This window comes from Ipomoea triloba, chromosome 13 (genome assembly GCF_003576645.1).
Source record: "Ipomoea triloba cultivar NCNSP0323 chromosome 13, ASM357664v1".
Lineage (NCBI taxonomy): Eukaryota > Viridiplantae > Streptophyta > Magnoliopsida > Solanales > Convolvulaceae > Ipomoea > Ipomoea triloba.
This window is the reverse complement of record NC_044928.1, coordinates 27,403,176-27,426,335: the sequence shown is the minus strand read 5'-3', so window position 1 is coordinate 27,426,335 and position 23,160 is coordinate 27,403,176. Positions and strand designations below refer to the sequence as shown.

Genomic DNA, 23,160 nt, shown 5'->3' with positions numbered 1-23,160 from the left:
AATGTTTATATCATAACATTTTTTTTTTAGTATTTCCTAACTCTATTACAATTTAGAATCTGTTCATAACTATTTTAAAAAATAGTTAAAAATTGACAATTTCAATAGGAAACATAGTTTTCGACTACTTTTAACATTTTTGGCCAAAAAATTTCTAAAATCACCAATCTAATTGATCAGTTTTAGTGGCCATCAATGTAAACCCTAATTTTTCAGCCAAAGTCACATCTATGATCTACCCTATCTTAACCATAAAAATATATGAAATTTAAAAAACATTCTTAGATGTGCGTTGGAATATGTTCTTTTATATTGAATATAACCGCACTCATAGTATGTAAGATTTGCACGTAAAAAATTACCATTAAGGCTTAAAAGCTTCTTCTTCAATTTGACTTGGCATCCTTGGCAACAATTCACGTCCACTTTCAATACGCAAATCTGTGAAAATACGAGAAACCATCAATATTCATTATTATACCATATTACGCACAAGATAAAATTAAACATGATTTTAAAACAAAAAACGTGCTAAAACAAAGAAAAACATATACACGTACTGGATCACAAGATTTATGTTCCATCAGGATCGCCAGCTTGAAGGCTTAAATAATCAATCAAAAATCTGCATAAGAACAAACCCTAGTTATTCAGCAGCATTTACTTTAGAAAATAATAATAATTTGTTTGTGTATATATATATAAGAGAACGAGGTATAAGAATACAAGATTCACCTTATTATATTATATATATATATGGAAGATTTAAACTATAAGAGAAGATTAATTAGTTTAGGAATATTTATATTTATGGAAACTTATTATGCATGAAGTAGTATTAATGTACTTCACTTATATAATTAAGATCTTGCATTAGTTATGGTTAGATCAGCGAAGCAATTTATGTTAACACTTCAATATTCCATAACTGAAGATGCTGTTTAAAATCTGAAATATATGCGAAAATATTTTTGTAATACTGCTATAGGAGATATTAATTAAATGAAGCAAGAAGACGCAGTTGTCGATATGTCCGAGTGGTTAAGGAGACAGACTTGAAATCTGTTGGGCTACGCCCGCGCAGGTTCGAACCCTGCTGTCGACGTGTATGATTTTTAGCCGGACCTACAAGGCTACAACTACTTTATGTAACCTCTTTTTTAAAAGTCAAGGCTGTCTACTACTCTACTTATAGAGGATTGAAAAGATGTTCAATGGTCATTTTTACAACTCCCTCGAAAATATGAGGCTTAATATTCTTAATTTTAGACATTACTTTTTCTTTAAAAAAATTGAGACAAATACAAGAATATTAGACACTATTACTTTTTTCCTTTTAAAAAATTGAGAAAGAGATAATTAAGATGTGCACTAAATAATTTCGTTTAGAGTTACTTTTTACTATGAGTAGTATGATTCGCCCACCCAAACATTCATTTGGACATGTTTATTGGACTTGCCCCAAAGGTTGAGGTTTTTTAGACTCTGATCACATAAAACGTTTGAAAGGTTGTAAATCACGGTAACTCAGTGCTCTGCAGAATGTATATTAGACTTTGATTGCTTAGAAAAAAGGACATAACAAAGTGGGTAATTATGAGGTTAGGAATTTAGAAGTCCAGCAAATCAAGATTTTCTTTTTTTTTAATTCTTTTTGTGGAAAAATAAGCGTTGTTTCTACGCTATTAAAATCTTGAGAATACTTAATTCCATATTTGCCCCTGATCACTACTTTAAAAGCCCTTCCATTTCGCCGTTCGGAGCGTCAGTCGGAAACACAGTCGCCGGCGGTGGAGCGAAAATGGATCCAGACGCTCTAGCTAAAGCGTTCGTCGAGCACTACTACTCCATGTTCGATTCCAACCGTGCCGCCCTCGGAAACCTGTATCAGGACGCCTCCATGCTTACGTTCGAAGGCCAGAAGATCCAGGGCTCCCAGAACATCGTCGCCAAGCTCACCTCTCTCCCTTTCCAGCAATGCCAGCACGCGATCACTACCGTCGATTGCCAGCCCTCTGGTCCTGCCGGCGGCATGCTCGTCTTCGTCTCCGGCACCCTACAACTCGCCGGCGAACAGCACGCGCTCAAGTTCAGCCAGGTCGTTAATTCGCATTCAGCTATATCTGTATTTTTCTTCAGTACTTAAACCTAGATGATTCTTCGTAATGATCTCGTGCTTTTTTTGGTTAAAATTTTGTGAGCTCGATGGATCCGGCTGTGTGCTTTTGAATTTGAAGCAGTAGATGCTTGTGGATTATCGTTAGGTTTTCAAAATTGGGGGAAAACTGAGATAAGAGTTTAGATAATTGGATTATGGACAACAGGACAACTGATTTCTACATAGAAACTTCTAATTGGATCATGAATTTGATTTAATTAAATGCTAATCGGGTACCTGCGGATTTTCATGTCATTATCATTATATGTAGGTAGAAATGTTGAATTTCAATTCAATGCCAGTCCTTAGCTTCCATTTAAGCGGCTGTATTTCTATGGAGCTCTCAAATGGTTGATTTTGTTAAGGGTTTAATGGATAACCATAGTTCCTTGCTTCAAAGAGCCCACTGTCAAGCTCGGAAAACTTCTGTGATCAAAATTTCCATGGATTATGTACTTTAGAGATATATATTTCATTCATGGAAAATTTCAAGTTGTCATTGAAGGGCTTGAAGGCTATTTGTTCTAATGAGCCAATAGTATATGCCGCTATGGACTTGGGATTTAGTAAGACCTGGTAAGGAAGTCCATGTGCATACAGAATTTGCTTTAGTTTTACTTGTATTCCATTATATCTCAGCTATAGCTATTAAGGCCAACTATCTTAGTGATCTTATTGGTTGTTATAGATGGGTTTGCAGGCAGATTCTAGAATGGGATGATGGTTTTATGGATGTTTTTGTTTATTTCCATTTCACATGTTCTTAGCACAGCAAAAGCTAAAATCTATCTCTTATTTGTCTACTGGCTGACCATATGATGCTGATAGTAGATTGAAGTTGCCTATAAGGTTATATGTTGGTGTCGTCTCTTACTGTTATGTTATTTCATTTGTTCCAGATGTTCCATTTGATGCCAACCCCTCAAGGAAGCTTTTATGTTTACAATGACATTTTCCGGTTGAATTATGCATAGGGGGGATCTTTGGCCTGCAAAGATGTGTAAATCAAGTGGCACCAAATCAAATCAATTGAATTTGTTTGTTTCGAGTTTTAGACTTTATGGTGTGAGATTTAGGATCATCATCATCAGTGTATCTTTCAACCTCCTTGTCAGATATGATAAGAGATTGCTCTGTTTTTCCTGGATTTTGAATGCTTCTTCTTCATACTATTTATCAGTAAGGTCTTGCTTATGAAGTGCCATGAAAACATTGTATGCATCTACTGCAAGCTTGTATCTATTTGAAAGACTACAGTAATGGCATTGCTATGAAAATTTATATATATATTTGGTAGAAAACACAGTTGTCACACAATTGCAGGTGAAACAAAATCTTACAGTCATCATTTGCTGCTATTTTATTTTTCTTCAGTAATGAAATCTAGAGATTGCAGGTCCGGATAAGGGGAGGGGTGAAGCATCTTGCTTCTGTTTTCCGTTGGCCGGTTTTTCGTCGTCGTCTATAACATTGAGAATGGGTGGTTTAACCCGACCTTTGAATATTCCGGCAATGAAACCGCGCAATGATCGGAAAGGATGGTTCAATCCATCTTTGAGTTTGAGGATTAAAGACACCTCCGATAGCTGCCATGTTACAGTGAGCACTATCATAGCTGATACGAGGCAGTGGGTGAGGAAATTCTGTCTCTGAATTTTCTTCAGCTCTTTTATCACCCTTTCTTCTTCTTCTTCTTCTTTAAGCTCATCACCGGAAGGCTGCTCTGTAATCTCTTCTGAGTTAGTCTGCCATTGATGAGCCGCCTTAATTAATTTTGTAAAAATGGTATAATAATAATCAAGACGGAAAATGGAACGGAGTTGGTTACCTTCCGGTGATCGGATTTATGGTGATCAGGAGAGACGGTGGAGATATTGACGCCGCCGATGTTCCGATCGAATTCAAATGGCGGCGGAGGTTTTCCGTTGATCAATTCGTAGTCCTTCATAATCTTTTTTCTGTTCGCTCACTGCAAGAATTTTGTAGAATGTAGAGGAAATTGTAGAAGAAGAGGAGGTGAAGACTGATTGGAGAGGAATAAGAAATAAATATTACTCCGTATTAGCTTTATCTAACAGCTCCGGGGTGCTTCTAAACAACTTCCAATTAATTAAAACCTAACAACGACGTGACCTCTCCCTTATTATTATTTTTTAATATCATACATTCACCTTGGGTTATTAGTTTATACAACTTCCACTTTATCCAACTTTGGTTCCTATGTATTTGATATTTTGATTGAACCGATCACGTGTTAATGAACGGCTGGTTGGATCTTCCAGAGGCTACAATAATACGGAGTATATCATAATCAAAATGAAATGACCTGGGCGGTGATGTGTCCGTTTCACTTCAAACCGTCGGCTCGCCCAATCGCTACGAGACGCACAATCTTCTCTCTTATTCTGCGTCTTCTGGTTTACTGTAACTCCGTATACGTAAAATTCTTATACAAGACTATTGTTGAGTAATTCATACATTTTTTTTTACTACTACTAACCTCAACTACTTTATCAATGTAGTGAAGCTCTAATGTAATATATTTTCATAACTACTTTATCAATCGACTGAAGCACAAATAGTCAATATTGTCTTCACTGAATCTCAAACTCACCCATTCTATATAAGAGTACAACCGGGTGCCACTAAACTACAAAGTCTTGACAATTCAAACATTTTATGATCTCTAACAAATATGTAATATGTTTTTTTTTTTTAATTCATTACTCTTTACAAGATACTATTTATTTTATATTTTTTCAAACATTTTCAGTCTAATGAAATCTAAAATGTCATTACAATATATATTTATATTAGTTTATTTATAGTGCATTTACTCAAGTTCTAATTACCAATAAATATTATTGATAAATATGAAAAATAATAAATAGTGCCACAGAACAGAGCACAAAATGACGTTTAATTCTTATTTGAATTGGAATATAAATATCATTGATGACTAATAAAGGCCAACAGTTTAAGGACAATACCATCAAATGAATTCTTATAACATTTGCTACCAAGTGAATCTAGAATTGAGAATATGTACATTAGAACTCCCATTGTTTATGGGCACTACATCTAGATTTTTTTTTTCCAAAGCTTACCGGTTACATCAGACATAAACAGCACACTCAACTTCCAAACAATCAAAAGCCAATCCACATATATACAAGATTGCTCACCAGAGTGTTCCTATTTTGAATGAACGAACTCGGTATGGGAGAATCTGCAAATTTGCAACTCAGTAAAAACTGCTATATAAGTCATCATTTTCCATATTAGACATGCTGTCATGAGAAGTTCTTGCGTCATTTTCCGCACTTTGAAGCTTAGCCTGCCACATTGTCAAAAGGAAATGATATTGGAGTTGTGAAACACAACAGTAGCCTTTATTAACTTAACTTAGGTTGGTGGTTTTGGTTACTAACCTTAGCTTGTCGGTATTTTTCAAGAATGCGACGGTACTGATTACGTGCCTCTTGAGATTCAACCATGGAGAGAACCCTGGAGACTGCCTCATCAATGGCAGCATCCACTTTCTGCTTGCGAAATACTCTTAGAATGGCTTCACCATCACTTTCATCGATCTCTAGATGGAATCCTCGGAGACCAACTCCCCGCCTGCGCCACCTCAGTACTACCTTCTCTAGAATCCCGGTTGCCCAACATACCCTATATTCCTTTCTAACCTGATAGCCTCGTACATGAGCCTGCCACACATATGAGATTTCGCCATGAGAACAGTGTATTTTAGGCTCTAGAATGATAGAAGCTGGAAAAGGTGTGCAGTGCCAGTAGGAGAAAGATCGATTGTATTTCTTTAGCCTTTGGCTTTAGTTTCTTGATTAGTTTTTTCTAAGTGAAAAATATAGGAGATATAAAGCATCAAAGTTACTATGTTTACCTGTATCTTCACTACTTTCTGACGGAATGCAAGGAAGTCCTTCCGCCCTTTCCATCCTCGATATTTCTTTTGAATGGCTAAAGCTGCAGAGTTGTAATCGCGTGAGTTACGGAATGCTAGCTTTGATGCAGCTGAAAGACCTTGGATGTCGTTTGAAAGGATACTATATTCATCTCCGGTGGCAGCAGCAGCAGCTACTGCTGCTGCTGCTGCTTCGGCTTCTCTCTGCTGTCTCTTCCTGAAGGAATGTGCCCGGAATGCAGCTTGAATACGCGCAGCAGCTTGAGTAGCATTACGGGCTGCAGCTAATGTGTCATTCAGCGAAAGCTGATCCTCCTCGTTTGTAGTGGCACCTGTTTCAGAGATGCCCCCAATGGTTCTTTCTGCTTCCACCTCAGCAGCTCCTTTAGCAAGTTCGCTTTTTTCCAATGTAAGGGAGGAAAGATGGGTAGTGAGTGCCACTTCTGAAAGATAACCTGCAAGTCCTTTGTGTCCGCATACAGCAGCAATATCTGCAGGGCTCTGACCAATAGGATCTTGTTTAGTAGCATCAGTAACTGCTCCAGCTGATGCACCAGATGCTATGAGTGCAGCAACCATTTTTTCCCTGTTACAGATAAGGAATTTGAATCAGATCAATAAATTGTGTGGATATTTGATTGAAACATTGTTATTAACAAATAGAACACGAAATGCTGTCCAAAGAAGAGCAATAATTCACTTACTTAAAAGCACTTACTTAAAAGCTGAGCAAATAAAAGTAATTCACGTTCAAAGAAACAAAGACCAGTAATTACCTCCCAAACCGTGCAGCCCAGTGTAGAGCAGTCCAACCATTGATGTCACGGAAATTAACTGTTACTCCAGCATCTAATATAGGTTGCAATCCCCACTCAAATCCCAACCCAGCAATCATGTGTATTACCCCTTGTTCTTTCCTGGACAAGACACAGTCTGAGTCTGAGAGATTAGTTTGTCCTTGCAATTTAGAAGAAAGCCACTGCTGCAACTTGTCTTTCAAAAGTTCCTGAAGAAGCCAATCAACTGTGAGACTTGATGTTGAATTCCCCACTAAAAGAGTGTCAATCATTTCACCCCATAATTCTTCACTTGCTTTGACTTTTTCCAAAAATTTAGTTCCTGATTCAGGACTATCTGTACTACACCTTGACCCGTCAGAGAGAAGCATCTTTGCAAATCTGACGAGCAACAATAGTTCTTCAGTATTCTTACTAGTGCATTGTGTTTCAGGCAGACAGCTCTCAGCAGTACCAGTGGACTTGACCCTGTATTCGAACTCCCTGCCCTCACTGCATGGTTCCTGGTTACCCATGGTAATGCACAGAGTGACTTTATCGGGCAAGTGTGGAGGAGCATGACAACAGAGGACACCTTCTTGAATGATCTGGACAGGAACTTCGATGTCTCCAAACATACACATCCATTCACTCTCTGATGGATCACAAAGAAAAGATCCGATAATGATAACCTGCATTAAAGCCCTTCAAATGTTTAACTTCTAACTCCATAACTGAAAATTAAACATCAAATAACATAGAAGATGCTCTTCAATTTAGTCATGAACACGACTTAATCAAGAATTTAATTTGAAAATTTCAAGTTTAGAATCATAGTAAATGTAATTTTCATGACATATTCAACAAACAATAGGTCACGAAAAATCACCAATAGCAACAAGTACTTTAATGCAGCTACCATTTCAAAACCATGGAAGAATAAATTCAAATGTAACAGGATAAATACCCGACAACATTAAAAAAAAATGTGTTAAAAGAATTTACCTTTGTAGCCTCGTCAGCATATCCCCAGTTAGGAGATAAATCCGCAATTCTGAACTTCTGCTTTTGAGCAATAGAAATTCCATTCTGATCTTGGTCAAATAATGTAGGAGATTGGTCAGGATTACTTCCATCAGTATTTATTTCCGGCCAAAATGTAGGATATCTGAAATCTCCATTAAAATTAAGCCATGAAACGCTTTCCGGTGTTTCCACTGCATCCCTTGCAAGCAGGATGTTCTGTTGTCATAATGCAGATGGTTTATTCAAAGGATAGAAATTAGAATTAGTGCAAGAAATAACAGAAAGATAAATCAGAAGTTTTAATCAGCTAGAAAACAGTATGGGTTATATTTTCATCCATCCACCCATAACCATGTGCACCAACTAAAGTATTCACCAACATAAGCACTTCATTTTGGGTAAATGGTGATATAAGATACTGCAAAGACAAAAAATAATAATAACAATAATAAAAAAAAATTTCTTCCCACCTTCCCATCCACAGAACTCCCATATCCATCGTCCATGTTCCATAAGTTAACTTCGTGCCCCAGAAATTGATCACGGTATTCAGTTAGGTCACCTACAAATTCATGGCAATTAGCAGCATATTTTCAGTACAAGTGCTGCTTCTGCATATTATCAGAGCTCCACATTAAATTAAACAAAACATGACAGATAAAAAACATTAAAGCAACAAAACCCAAGTGCTTAAGGATGCTAATGTTCTAAGAGATCTAAACTTCAGTTTCAGATACATGTGTATGTATATTTCAACATTTTGAGATATAGAAGAAATGAAAAACCTGAACGTCGCTGCAACAGATCACAGTTTGAATCTTCTGGAATCTGATTAATTGAGTTATGATGATCATCTCGGATATTGTCAGCATGAGCTGAGTTCTCTATGGTGTTGTACAGTGGCGCAATGCCATCATTCATGTATAACTCCTCCTCAATCCTTCTCAATGCTTCACTTATTTCATGCGCATATGGGCTACTATCCTCCTCTACTGTGCCACTTGAATGATTTGTCCCGTTACTCTTAGTGACAGCAAAAGAACTAATCTCCGTAGATCCAGAACTAGAGTATGCTTCAAAATATCCACCCCTGGCTGCCGTATAGCTTGGATGCTGAACAGAATATGGGCTGGGACTCTGATTGATGGTAAAAGACACTGGAGAAAGCTGCGGCATGGATAGGGCCTTCTGTCTTCCCTGTGATTCACAAGTAAAACAGATGGCATAAGCATTGCCACTCAAGGAAACTGTAAAATATGAAAATTGGGAGACAGGTTTAACTAGATTGTATGCAAGAATACGAATTGACTTCCTACAACAATGAATGATATTTAGCAGCTGATGTCCTTTATATTTAGATTTAAAAAGTTCACATGATAAAATGCAGCTATAGAAAATTTGAGAGCAACTGAAATCAGCATAAAATGGAAAAAGAGAAGAGAAAAAAGGAAAAAGAAATAACTAGAGCTGACAGTACTTTACATGGAAGGAACAATGGTTGAAAACCTTTTTCAGGCAGCACTTAGTGAAATAGTGGCCAATTGGTTCGCCACTTTTTATACTGGAATCTCAATTAAAAGTGATTGAAGAGTTTGTTTACTCAGTTTTAGTACCTAGAAACAAATTCAAATCCCTATTCTATCACTCACTTTTAGTGAAAGTGGCCTCAAATCCCACTTTTGATGGAAAGAAAAAATTTTGGTTTTTTTTTTTTTTTTTTTTTNAAGTTAACTTCGTGCCCCAGAAATTGATCACGGTATTCAGTTAGGTCACCTACAAATTCATGGCAATTAGCAGCATATTTTCAGTACAAGTGCTGCTTCTGCATATTATCAGAGCTCCACATTAAATTAAACAAAACATGACAGATAAAAAACATTAAAGCAACAAAACCCAAGTGCTTAAGGATGCTAATGTTCTAAGAGATCTAAACTTCAGTTTCAGATACATGTGTATGTATATTTCAACATTTTGAGATATAGAAGAAATGAAAAACCTGAACGTCGCTGCAACAGATCACAGTTTGAATCTTCTGGAATCTGATTAATTGAGTTATGATGATCATCTCGGATATTGTCAGCATGAGCTGAGTTCTCTATGGTGTTGTACAGTGGCGCAATGCCATCATTCATGTATAACTCCTCCTCAATCCTTCTCAATGCTTCACTTATTTCATGCGCATATGGGCTACTATCCTCCTCTACTGTGCCACTTGAATGATTTGTCCCGTTACTCTTAGTGACAGCAAAAGAACTAATCTCCGTAGATCCAGAACTAGAGTATGCTTCAAAATATCCACCCCTGGCTGCCGTATAGCTTGGATGCTGAACAGAATATGGGCTGGGACTCTGATTGATGGTAAAAGACACTGGAGAAAGCTGCGGCATGGATAGGGCCTTCTGTCTTCCCTGTGATTCACAAGTAAAACAGATGGCATAAGCATTGCCACTCAAGGAAACTGTAAAATATGAAAATTGGGAGACAGGTTTAACTAGATTGTATGCAAGAATACGAATTGACTTCCTACAACAATGAATGATATTTAGCAGCTGATGTCCTTTATATTTAGATTTAAAAAGTTCACATGATAAAATGCAGCTATAGAAAATTTGAGAGCAACTGAAATCAGCATAAAATGGAAAAAGAGAAGAGAAAAAAGGAAAAAGAAATAACTAGAGCTGACAGTACTTTACATGGAAGGAACAATGGTTGAAAACCTTTTTCAGGCAGCACTTAGTGAAATAGTGGCCAATTGGTTCGCCACTTTTTATACTGGAATCTCAATTAAAAGTGATTGAAGAGTTTGTTTACTCAGTTTTAGTACCTAGAAACAAATTCAAATCCCTATTCTATCACTCACTTTTAGTGAAAGTGGCCTCAAATCCCACTTTTGATGGAAAGAAAAAATTTTGGTTTTTTTTTTTTTTTTTTTTTCAGAAGAGTGGTGGGGTTTTCGTACATCACACACACACACACATTTATTACTCTGTATACAAATATATAATATAATACTATTTATTTATTTTGATTCCAATTCCAAATTGTGCATACCCAGATAACAATCTACTCCGTATTACGGAGTATTACCTTACAGACATGATACTTTAACTAAAACCCATTCCAGTTTTCCAATTTCAATTCCCATGTATGAACCAAAAAAGACCCTTAGATTGGTCTGAAATCAGGTAAAAGAATAATTACCTGACTTATATCTCTATAGTGAACAAAAACAATGTGCTCATATGCCCTGCCCAAACAACAAAACAAGTTAAAAGAAAGTTCAGATGAAACCAGCAAACAATGAACTTATATAGCCACTAATTTCATTTGACTAAAGTTCATACAATATTACCACCAAAAAGCTGAAAGTTTTAAACAACCTGCTTTCTCCATTTGTCATCCATGTCCCCTATTGTCCTAATGACAGGAGTACTACTAAATCTTTTAATGCCATTCTGTTAAGATAACTCATACAGATAATGAGCAAATATAGTAGATAACAGAAAAACTCACGGATCCAACATCCAATAGCTGCGCCTTTGAAATTTAGGATTCTGCTCTCCATGTGCATAATAACAATTGAGAGCTTCAACATTTCCTACCTAGCCACAGAGAAAACCGTCAAATAAAGCTCCTGCATGAAATATGTAGTATGAACAAGACCCAATCAACCTCTACAAACATGTGTCAATATAATAGTACCAAAACATGATAATGAAGAGGCCTAGGCTGCAGATACAATTGTGTGAAATAACATCATTCATTGTCTACTAATGTGTTAGAAGCCTAGAGCTCCTATTTTTACCTTGAGCCTTTCATGTGCTTCTCCCCCAGCTCTCCCATCTTTCTTCCTCCGCCACCTATGACCATCTTTACGGAAAAATCTTAATACTCTCTTGTTGAAGAGAAACAAAGAGCCACCTGTTAACAGCAAAGGCATGACAATATGGGAAGATAAGGGACTAACATTGATGTCATTAATGCAAAATTACAGACTTGAGGATAAGAAGGTTAAATTTGCAGAAGGAGAAAGAAGTTTAGAACACTACTTGGAGGCTTTTCAGGGGGCACATGGGTGATCTTGAGGTTCTCATGATTCTGTAATATGGAGAGCACTTCAGGAGGTTTCAGCCACCTATTTTTAGCCTCGCGAACTAAATCATCATAATTAAATCCTGAAATGTGTATATAATAGCTGTGACATAATATTATGAAGGCATAGACACTAGTTCAATATAAATCTCAAAGAAAGAAACATGCCAAACATTTCCAATGATGCAATTAGAGTGTAAATATGAAGCATGCTTAGTTTTATTGCATCATAAAGTTTCACAAGTGAAAGCCATAGATGCAAATTTGTCGCTAAGAGGTGACATAACATGTTTTAGTGAGTTAGAAATCTTGCTCCAGACAAAAAGAGCTTAGTTCATTTCTCCTGAAGCATACTGTCAGAGCATGCAGTAAAACAACGCCTGAAAACACATGAGAGCAAAAAATTGGATTACATGTCACTGCTTAAAAGTGAAATTGGAACTCGAGATGGATTCTCCAACCAAAGCATTACTGATTACTCTCTTCCGTGTTTCAAAAATCACTGTATGTTTCATAAAATGCCAACCCAGAGATCTATCCCCATGACTCACTCATAAGAATGTCAAAGTTTCCCCATCATCACTATTTGCAAAAAGCCTCAAACCCACTATTTTTCGTGTTGCCATTTCCACAGAAAAAATGGCTCATTACTAGCATCCTAGAGCTCTAATGGGGATACAATTTAAACATGATCTTTTTTTTTTTTTTTGAGAATTTAAACATGATTTTTAACTACCTAAATAGCCATTTTCCTTCCACCCAACTAAAATACAGAAGTATTTAATACATGAAGGTTTAATGAATAAGTGACATTGATGATTGATGATCACGTGCATCAAATCTTAATGGATGATTAGAATTCCATTGTTGGATCAAATCCTACAGACTACAGTTGTACTCCGCCCACCTTTGACCTTGGATTTCACCAGTTGCCACAAACCACACGAATGCGCCACCACCAGTCCCCAAAGTACCACGAAAGCAAACGAATAACACTTTCTCTAAGAAAAATAAACAAATTAAAACACCGCGAGCAATCAAACTGCACCAATTCATAAAAACACGATCAGTGATATTCAAAGGTAAAAACAGAATAATCCTATTTACCTGATTCTGTCATCGCAAGCACATCAATCAAACGAAACCTCTCCGTTGTCGGTCATCCAAATTGAGCCTCGATTCGCCGCCGCCAACCACGAAACCGCGGTGTGATCCAGCATTCACGCCGTGCACACAAGCTCTTCCGCCGGAGCCGGAAAATCGAGCTCCGAACTTCAAAACTTCCACTCAAAACTAATTAGACACTACATACACTCACACACGCACACATATATAGTGTACGAGAGCGAACGAGTGATGAAGCAGAGGATTCTGGAGTCAGAGACAATGGCGCGTCTGCGCGGTTTGGAGTCGAAAGATTCGTTCCGAGTCTGCAAAACTGCCAAAACATGCCGAAGGAAACACAGAGGAAGGCGATGGGTCCACGGGGATTTGACCCCTGCTTAAACGGTAACGGTGATAAGGATAACGCAATTCCACGTGTCAAGCTTTTTAGTGGCAAATTGTGGTAATTAAACTGCGGTTATGACGGCAGTGCCGACGTAATCAAACGGAGTGGACCGATCATTACTGTCATAGAATTTCTGCAGCGGCAGTGCGGCACACTGAGATAATGATTAAATCACAAAATTTTCAATTTGAAAGCACATGTGTTCATATTATATTACACGTCAACATGAAACAAATAGCTAGTATTCAAAGGTTTCTATTATTGCTAACTTTTACAGTAAATTTTTTTTTTTTGAAAACGCGTCATATCATCACTTATATGAGATTTAGAAAATGACTGATGAATTGTTTTTTAGTTAGTTTGATCAATTTTAGTTGATTGATTTAGTCAAAAAAGTTAAAAGGAATTTTTGGTAAATAATTGTTTGTTTTAGATGATTGGTACCAGTCAAATTAAATGAAATTTCAAACGTTATTATAAATATTATTTTTTATCAACCGATTAAATCTAAAATTTTAAATGATTAATGTAACAATTAAAAACCTTAGCGCTAATCTTTCGCAAAATACTCTCTTTTCTTGTAAAATTTTTGAAGTTAATTTAAACTAACCAAGACCTTTTGATCCCGGTTACACTCTCATGTGGAAGAAGGTGGGTTCGGGTAATCGAGTCTCAGTGGCTCTTTGTATTTCAGTAGGTTGAGAAAGTACTTATGAACATATATTGTATTGTAATAAACCCAGTAGTTACTAAAAAAAAATTAACACGACAACTCAACGGGATCAACGAACTTGCCAAACTTGTAATTATTATTACTATTATTGAAAAAAACAAAACAAAACAATAATAATGTTAAAATTAAATTATTTCCAAATTTGTATTTACAATTAAAAATATTTTAAGAATATATAAATAAAATAATAGATAACATTAATCAACTAATTAATTCATCAAATATTTCTCTACAAATCGACAAACAATCAACTTGTTAAAAAAAGCTAATAAAATTAACTATTACTCCGTATTTATTAGCAAATATAAGACTGCTCCATACCCAAAGACAAAGATCGAACCCTTGACCTTTGGTTAAACATGAATGAAGTAGCAAATATAATTAGCTATCAACTAATTAACAAACACCTCCGCTCATGATATTTAATTAACTATGCAAGTGTAGTAAATTATATCACATACTATTAACACTAGTATCAAGCATATTAAAAACAATTCATGTTTACAACAAGTATAACATGACGTCCTTGTTCATTGACACTTTAAAATGTTCGTTAATTATATATCATTCCAAAGAAAATACTTTTAATTAATTACTCCCCCTCCTGATATGACATTAAAACTCTTTTTCGTTAGCTACCGTAAATTGGCCCGTCTAGCCCGGCTTTACATATATAAAAAGAATTTACATATTAATCAAATATGAAAAAAATTCATTATATATTGACATGCAAGAAGGTGATTAATATGGGGTCGAGAAATAAATGTAACATTACTGCTTTTCTAAGAAAATTAATTTTACACTATTGAATAATAAAAATGACGACTAAAATGGACCGCTACATTTATAAATATTGAAATTAAAAATATTTTGCAATTCTTAATATTCGATATTGTAATTTTTTTTTATTGGTGGTAAGTGAACATTAAGAAGAGCTCCAACTCAAGACTTTTGATTAAGTGGGAAAAAAAAATCAAATTAATCACATTGACACTCTCATAGGTGATAAGTGTACTAATTTAAGCATCATGTTGTTAAGGTTTTAAGGATTATTGCATTTAAAAGATGGGATGTAATTCTTCCCAAAATTGCTGTTGCCCATGATTACAATAGATGAAATTAATTTCATTTTTCAAAATATTAGTTTACCTTTTTTTTTTTTACAAATTAAATCTATAATCTATATCTATAATCTATAATCTATAATCTATAATCTATAATCTATAATCTATAATTCTATAATTCTATATTCTATAATATATATAAAAACAATTTCCTCCTCCCAAATTTTCCCCCCAAAACTTAGGGGTATTTTGGTAAAATCATTTATTTTATTTATTTATTATTTTATTATTTTATTAATTATCCATCCTATAATATTATTATGGTAATATATGATAATGATAATATGATAATATGGTAATATTGTTAATATTAATGGGTGATGGGTGATTGGTGATATATAATTGATAATTGATAATATGGTATATGGTATTATTCTTAATATTAATATATTAATATATACTATATTAATTAATACTAATATTATTTTAAAAAAGAATAATTAATTGGTGATTGGTGATTAGTGATATGGTAATATTGTTATATATTAATATTTATATTTATATAGATTGATATTGATATTAATTAATTAATTGGTGATTGGTGATTAGTGATATGATAATCTATATCTATATCTATATATCTATATATATTTATATAATTGACATGTAATTAACTATATTAGAATGAAAAAATTATATAATATTGTAGTAAAATTTTTACATGTCAATCATCTATATTTACATAAAATTAAAATTAATTATACTTTCCTTTTGAAAAATCTTCCATACTCCACTATATAATGATGAGAAATAACTCTTCTCTCACAACGTACCAATATCTGTGCTCTCACTATTAGTTAGAGATCTATAATATGTAATTCTACGAAGTCGAAGATCGAACTTTAACACACGTCGAATTGTTATGGTATGCGGTATGATTTAATTTTTAGTTGATTCATTCTGCATGTTGGAGATCCTTATGGTGTAGTCTGCATTCCATAGAGTATTTTGTAGTACTGTGATTTAGTTTGATTTTAACAGCTCAATATGCTTTGATTTTTGCTGATAAGGTTTCAAGTAGCTAGGCCAATTTTGCCATGGGCGTATCACGTATGTAAAATTACAATTTTCAGAGTGATTGTAGTGAACAATCAAATGTTTTCTATAATTATATATTTTAATCACATTACTTTGATTGGTAATTTCTAATGGAAAAACATTGTATTGTAACTTTGTATTACAAGATTTTGAATGATAATATTATATTATTTAACTATTCATCTTTGTAGTTGTACTGTGCAAAATAACTAGCAATCTACGGATGCTCATCTATATATTGTAGAATTTGCAATCTTGATCTTCCCCATTTACGGATGCTTATGTAATTTGGTAAAAATGGTGGTTACTATACTTGAATAAATCCTCAATTATTCATTCCAATTGTTCGTTTTACCATTCCAATTCTTCATTTTATAAAAAATGGTGCATTGGAAGCTAAACATTGGTCATTTTATCATTGATTGTTGATTCCAATTATTATTAATCTTTATCATTAATTGCACAATACTAATTCACACTTATTAGTTAAAAAATGGTGATTACTATACTTGAATAAATGAAATAATAATATTAAATTTTGTAGCCTCGATTTAAAATCTATTATGTTAATATAATAATAATAATAATAATAATAATAATAATAATAATAAAAAAAAAAATATAATACTCCGTAGTAATAATAATCTAAAATTCTTAATATAATTTTCCTAATAATAATAATAATCCATAACTCTTAATATAAGTTTGTAACTAAATTTTCCTATTAAATCTGTTTATAAAGGTAATTATAAATATAGAATTGAGAAATTCCTATGATATTTTATTTAATTGATATTATTCCTAATATATTTTATCTAAAAGGCTTCCTTCCTTTTTTATAACATTGTTCCATATGTTGATCCGTTTAATATGCTAATCTATATAGGTAATTACCATATACTATTTACCATCTAAATAATCCGTGGTAATTACACTATATTTAACATCTAAATTTATTATGGTCATTAAACATAGAGATTTCATTCTTACGATAATTTTATATATTTTTACTTCAGATAATGTCAATTACCCGTGCATTTCATTTGATTACTTTTGAATAAAATCTTAAAAATTATGACAACTAATGAATTAATATTGTTGTTTGTAATATAAATTTTATCAAATCAGTTAACGAAATTGATAATACACATATTACATCCATAATTAGAGGAGATTAACAAAATTATGATAATTATTTCAATTCACGTATTATTATGCTAATTCACATATTATTACGTCCATACAATTATGTAAATTATTTCAATTCACAGATTATTACACATATAAAATTATGCTAATGGTTACTTTGGAATAAAATCTTAATAATTATGGTCATTGAGAAATTAGTTCAAACATTATACTTTTATTAAAAATTTTTTTATACTTGCCGTAATTTTATCTAATCAATTAAAGAAATTAATGGTACACATATTACGGACATAATTAAAGAAAATTAAACATACACATATATATTACGGATAAAATTAAAGAAAATTAAACATACACATATTACGTCCATAATTAAACGAAATTAAAATATACATTATTTTTTAATTATAATATATACTCCTTAATTACCATACTTATTCATAATACATGGACGTCATAATTAGCATAATATTAATCTATACTATATATAAAAACATAAGAATAGTAAAGGCATATTTTAAATTTTAAACAATAGTAAAGGTAAATTAAAAATAGAATGAAAATATTTCAATAATAATATTCTACATCATTAATTAAAAATAGAACAGAAATTAGGTAAAAATACCAGTGGATCTATTATTCTAATTGACTAATTAACTGAAAATAAAAAAAATCGACTAAAAATGAATCTGATGTTACTAATTGATTGAATATATAAAAGGAAATGAATATTAATAATTGACTGTAAATAATAAAAAATATCCATAATTAACTAAAATGAAAAAAGGAAATGGTCATATCATTGCAATTTAATTAAAAAAGGAAAACATTCTACATCATAAATAATAAAGGCATATTATAAACAATATTAAAGATAAATTAAAAAAGGAACGGAAATTAAAAATGAAACGGAAATATTTCAATAATAATATTCTACATCATCAATTAAAAATGGAACGAAAATTAGGTAAATATTACTACGTAATTCTTTTCATTTTTCCTAGATAAGGTTGCCTGATATTAATTTACACATAACAATCGGCACTAATAATTAAAAAAAAAATAGAAGTACTGCCGGAGACGTCTGTTTTTTTTTTTTTAATTTTATTATTATTATTATTATTTAATTATTTTAATTAAAATTATTTAAAAAGTTTATTTTAAAATTAGTAACCACCATGTCATCACAATTGTAGGTAAACAGGTCAATTTGGACTCTTTTTTTTTTAAAAAAAAAAACATGTCAATTTGTACTTAATTGCATGAGTTTATATAGTTCAGGAATCCAATTGCATTCTTTTTTAGTTCGATGGCCTAATTGCAGTTTTGTGTGTAGTTCAGTGGTTTATTTGACCATTATTCCGAGAAAAATGATATTACTAATTGATTTAAAATATAAAAAGATCGTAATCTATATTCTATACTATATATAAAAGTAAAATCCTCCTATTTCATTCCCCGTCTAAACTTTTGTAGTCAATTAATGAAATATTTTATTGGTCAAATAATTAATAAAGCTTATTTGTTAAGAAAATGTAAAATAGAAATTAACTAATATCTATAAATTGATAATATGTATACTCACGTATCAACACTATTAACAAAAGTAAAATCATTTATCGGGAAAAGAAAATGATATTACTAATTGACTGAAAATTATTTAAAAACTTTAATAGTTAATTATACTTTCCTTTTGAAAACTCTAAGTTATTTAAACTTTAAAAAAATTAATTGAACATGGGTTGTTAGATTTTTATAATAATCAAAATTAATTCATTAAAATGTGGAGGAGGAAGATAAAACTAAATGCAATATGGGGAAAATGAATATACTTAAAGTATAAAAGTATAATTACACATATATTAGTGTAATTGACTAATAATTATTATGATAATTAAGTTAAGCATTGGTCGTTGAATTTATTTTTATAATAATTACAATTAATTTATTTCTCATTTTCTCTTATTTATTTTAGTAATAATATAATTATATAAGTCATAATATAATTATATAGGTCATATTACTTATAGATCTTTTTAAGATAATTTTAGACAAACAAGTCATATATTATTCAGTTAATTGAGTAATATTTTTGTATTAATCTTATAATCAAATAAATGTACACGTTCAATATTAGAATTTTTTATAATTTCATCTTTATTTTTATTATCTCAATATATAATAAAAAAAAATTTATCCACGCCCGGGTAATTGGACAATTATTTGTTCTAATTCAAAGGAAAATATCAGAAAACATAATCGATCAAATCAATTTCATCAATTGCGCTATATAATATTCGAGGTTATAATATATATAATTGTATATTGATCCAAATATTCTTTAAATATTATAACAAATCCATTCCGTGCAACGCACAGGCGAAAATACTAGTTAATATATAAAAGATATATCATTAAAAAGTTTTAATTGAGATATTTTAAACAAGATCTATATTAATGTTTGTTTCAAAATTTTAAAAAATAAATTTATATATAGATACATAAGTCATTAATTTAGGTACATACATTTTAATGAATATCATTACTGTAAGTACATAAATTTACTATTATGAGTTTATAAGTTCACTATTGTAATTACATAAATTTACTATCATTTGTCATTTTTATATACTTGCAATATTTTTATTTTATTTTTATGTATATAGGTTTACAATACCAATCATTATACCATGGACCAAACCTGGAGGGTGTGGTTGAGTGGAAGGGACTCATTCATCCTTAACCAAAGGTCAAGGGTTTGATTTTTGGCTTTGAGTATGGAGCAGCCTATAGAGGTGCCTACAATCCAGCGAGGGGTTAGCCACGGTGGAGACCCTGAGTTACACCCAAAAAAATTATACCATGGGCCATGATTCACTTTGTAAGGTAAATTACATACTGATATAAACTTAAATACATTTTTAATATACTAAATGCTTGTTTTTAATTCATTGAATATTCATTTTCTGAAGGCACAATATTTATATACGAAAAGTTTATTGTTTGATAATATACTAAAAAATAATGAACATTCATTATATTAAAAATAACCATTTATTAATGGTCAATATTACAATGTGAATCGTGATTTATTGCCTTATCATACATGATGGATCATTGTTTTCCACAAAATAATTGTAATTTTTGTCAAATTTGAATTGCAAATTAAATTTTCAAACCTAATCACTTATTGAAGAACCCAGCTATGGGAACGTATTGACATTTTCATAAGCTTAAAATGAATTTAAAATTAAAGAGGTACGTAGTTCTATGGTGGGAAATTCATTGTGCACAACACCTTGATTTAAAAGAAAAAAAAAAAGAAAAAGTGTCAAATAGGCCACTGAACTTGTCGCTTTTGTGCAATTGGGCCATTGAACTTAAAAAGTGTGCAATTCAACCATCAAACAAGTAAAATTTGTACAATTGGACCATTTTTACAAAAAAAAAATTAACTCAATTTGAATTTAAAACATTTCAATATTGACTCTCAACTAGTATGGTAGAAGAAAATGCCACTCTTAATATATATATGTTAATAATATAATTGGATTTTACAAGAAAATTTTTGTAAAAATGGTCCAATTGCACAAATTTTGCTTGTTTGATGGTTGCACATTTTTTAAGTTCAATGACCCAATTGCACAAAAGCGATAAGTTCAGTGGCCTATTTGACACTTTTTCCAAAAAAATATGAAAATTGTCAGGAGTGACCAAGTAAGTATAGTATGATTTTTATATCTAAATATTATGAGTTCAATTTTTGTTAATACATACTCTTTTAGTCGAGTTTAATTTATTAATAGAATCTTTCAAATGCGATTTACCCTCATGTTTAATTCATTGCACAATTAGTGATGACAAATTTTGTACATTACTAAAAATTTAAAAAATAAATTACATGAGAGCAACTCTCAGTCTAGTTGGCCAGCAGCAAAAATTAGAGTTCACTTTTATATAATTGCTACTTTTGACAAGTGTGTAATGAGATGACAAATTATATATATAATGAATCAGAGTCCACCTTGTATGGTAGACACTAATCTAAAACGACGTTATTTTATTACTTTTATATAAGTGTTAACTAGTGATTATATTTAATAATATTTATCATGTACTACGTTAATAATATATGTTCAATGTGCACAAACTTAAACATTAACAGGACGTTAGATAGGATGGAAGTGCAATTCCATTCATACCAAATTTAATGAAATTTAAAATTCTATTATTTAGTTAAATAGAAGGAATTGCAATTTCTAGGTCCACACATAATTGAAATTCCACAACCTATGGAATTGGAACTCCACACCAAATGAATTATTTCCCTTATTACATATTATTATTATTATTATTATTATTATTATTATTATTATTATTATTACACAAAAGACATTTTAGTCTTTATTCATTTTTTCCCTTTCAATTCTCAAGTAATTTTATTCATCCCTACCAAACAATAAAATTTAAATTCATACTTTATTCTCATCTTATTTGTTTTCATGAAATTACAATTCATTTACCCCTATTTGCTTTATTCCAACCAAACACCCCGGCACATAATATCCATAAACACTAAATTAAATGTATATATATCATATGTATTTTAATTCACTCTATAGTATGTTTACAATGTTCCTTTTATATGTTCATAAAAATAAAATTTAATATATATAAACATTATACTATAGACACATCATGTTAAATAAAATAAATGAAAAAAAATATAATAGTTAGGCTTGATGTCAATTGTCAAGTATGACTTGTGAACCAACAAATGAGATAAATTAAATAGTTAATAAGTGAACTGTTAATGCAATTGTATAGTAAATCGTTAATTCACTCCGGATCCATGTGATACCAAAAGAAAAGAAAAAAAAGAAAATATTAATTAAGGTAGGCAAATGGGTCGGTTGTAGAGTATCAAAGTAACCTCAACTGCTGTTCTTCCGACCAATGGTTTCTGCACTGCTACTTCAGACTTCAGAAATCTGCACATGCGACACAGCATGTGTTTGTTATAAATCCCAACCATTATTACCTTAAACGTACGAGAGTTGTCGCAATAATACTACTCCATATTTGATTAAGCAGATTAGAGCATATCAGAGCAGATAGTTAGTAAGCATGGCAGCAGACTGGGGCCCGGTTTTCGTGTCGGTGATGCTGTTCGTTCTGCTGTCGCCGGGGCTGCTTTTCCAGCTCCCCGGCCACCGGCGGTGCGTGGAGTTCGGCAATTTTCAGACCAGTGGAGTGGCGGTTTTGGTGCATGCTTTGCTCTATTTTGCTCTGGTTTCCGTCTTCTTCCTCGCCGTTAAAGTCCATCTCTACCTACATTAATTAATTCATTCATTTGTCGTGTGTTACTTCATTTACCTAGCTAGCTACCTCGTCGCTATCAGCATTCATGTTTTGTGTGTACTTTATTTCCCTAATTCAATAATTGCTTCTCTTTTCCATATTTCCATGGCAGAAGGATGTGTCTTGTCAATTGTTATTTGTTAGTTGGGAATTGAATTTGGCTCTCATCTTTTTAATATTAAGCTTATCATTGACTTTTTAAATTTTTGTTATCGATTTTCAATCCGATCATAATTGTTCTTACATTAGGACTGTTGCTCCAAAA

At 32.2% G+C, this 23,160-nt stretch overlaps 3 protein-coding genes and 1 non-coding gene across 4 annotated transcripts; 2 read left to right on the top strand and 2 right to left on the bottom strand.

Annotated features, from left to right (window-relative positions):
• Positions 1-1,023: 1,023 nt before the first annotated feature.
• TRNAS-UGA lies at positions 1,024-1,105 on the top strand. The gene has a single exon. It is a non-coding gene; the product is annotated as a tRNA-Ser (tRNA).
• Positions 1,106-1,743: 638 nt separating this feature from the next.
• On the top strand, positions 1,744-3,445 carry LOC116002662 (nuclear transport factor 2B-like). The gene is made up of 2 exons (XM_031242822.1): positions 1,744-2,098; positions 3,058-3,445. Exons 1-2 carry the CDS (start codon positions 1,802-1,804, stop codon positions 3,130-3,132), a joined length of 372 nt encoding a protein of 123 aa, XP_031098682.1. The 5' UTR covers positions 1,744-1,801; the 3' UTR covers positions 3,133-3,445.
• Positions 3,424-4,805, bottom strand: LOC116002660. The gene is made up of 2 exons (XM_031242821.1): positions 3,987-4,805; positions 3,424-3,903 (listed from the first exon to the last, which is right to left on the bottom strand). Exons 1-2 carry the CDS (start codon positions 4,104-4,106, stop codon positions 3,529-3,531), a joined length of 495 nt encoding a protein of 164 aa, XP_031098681.1. The 5' UTR covers positions 4,107-4,805; the 3' UTR covers positions 3,424-3,528.
• Positions 4,806-5,061: 256 nt separating this feature from the next.
• Positions 5,062-13,497, bottom strand: LOC116001431 (calmodulin-binding transcription activator 4-like). Its single transcript, XM_031241310.1, has 14 exons — positions 13,088-13,497; positions 11,938-12,063; positions 11,694-11,809; positions 11,402-11,490; positions 11,090-11,135; positions 9,885-10,296; positions 9,621-9,661; positions 8,674-9,349; positions 8,359-8,450; positions 7,868-8,104; positions 6,863-7,554; positions 6,066-6,672; positions 5,590-5,871; positions 5,062-5,495 (listed from the first exon to the last, which is right to left on the bottom strand). The coding sequence occupies exons 1-14, from the start codon at positions 13,098-13,100 to the stop codon at positions 5,403-5,405; spliced, it is 3,522 nt and encodes a 1,173-aa protein (XP_031097170.1). The 5' UTR covers positions 13,101-13,497; the 3' UTR covers positions 5,062-5,402.
• Positions 13,498-23,160: the final 9,663 nt, after the last annotated feature.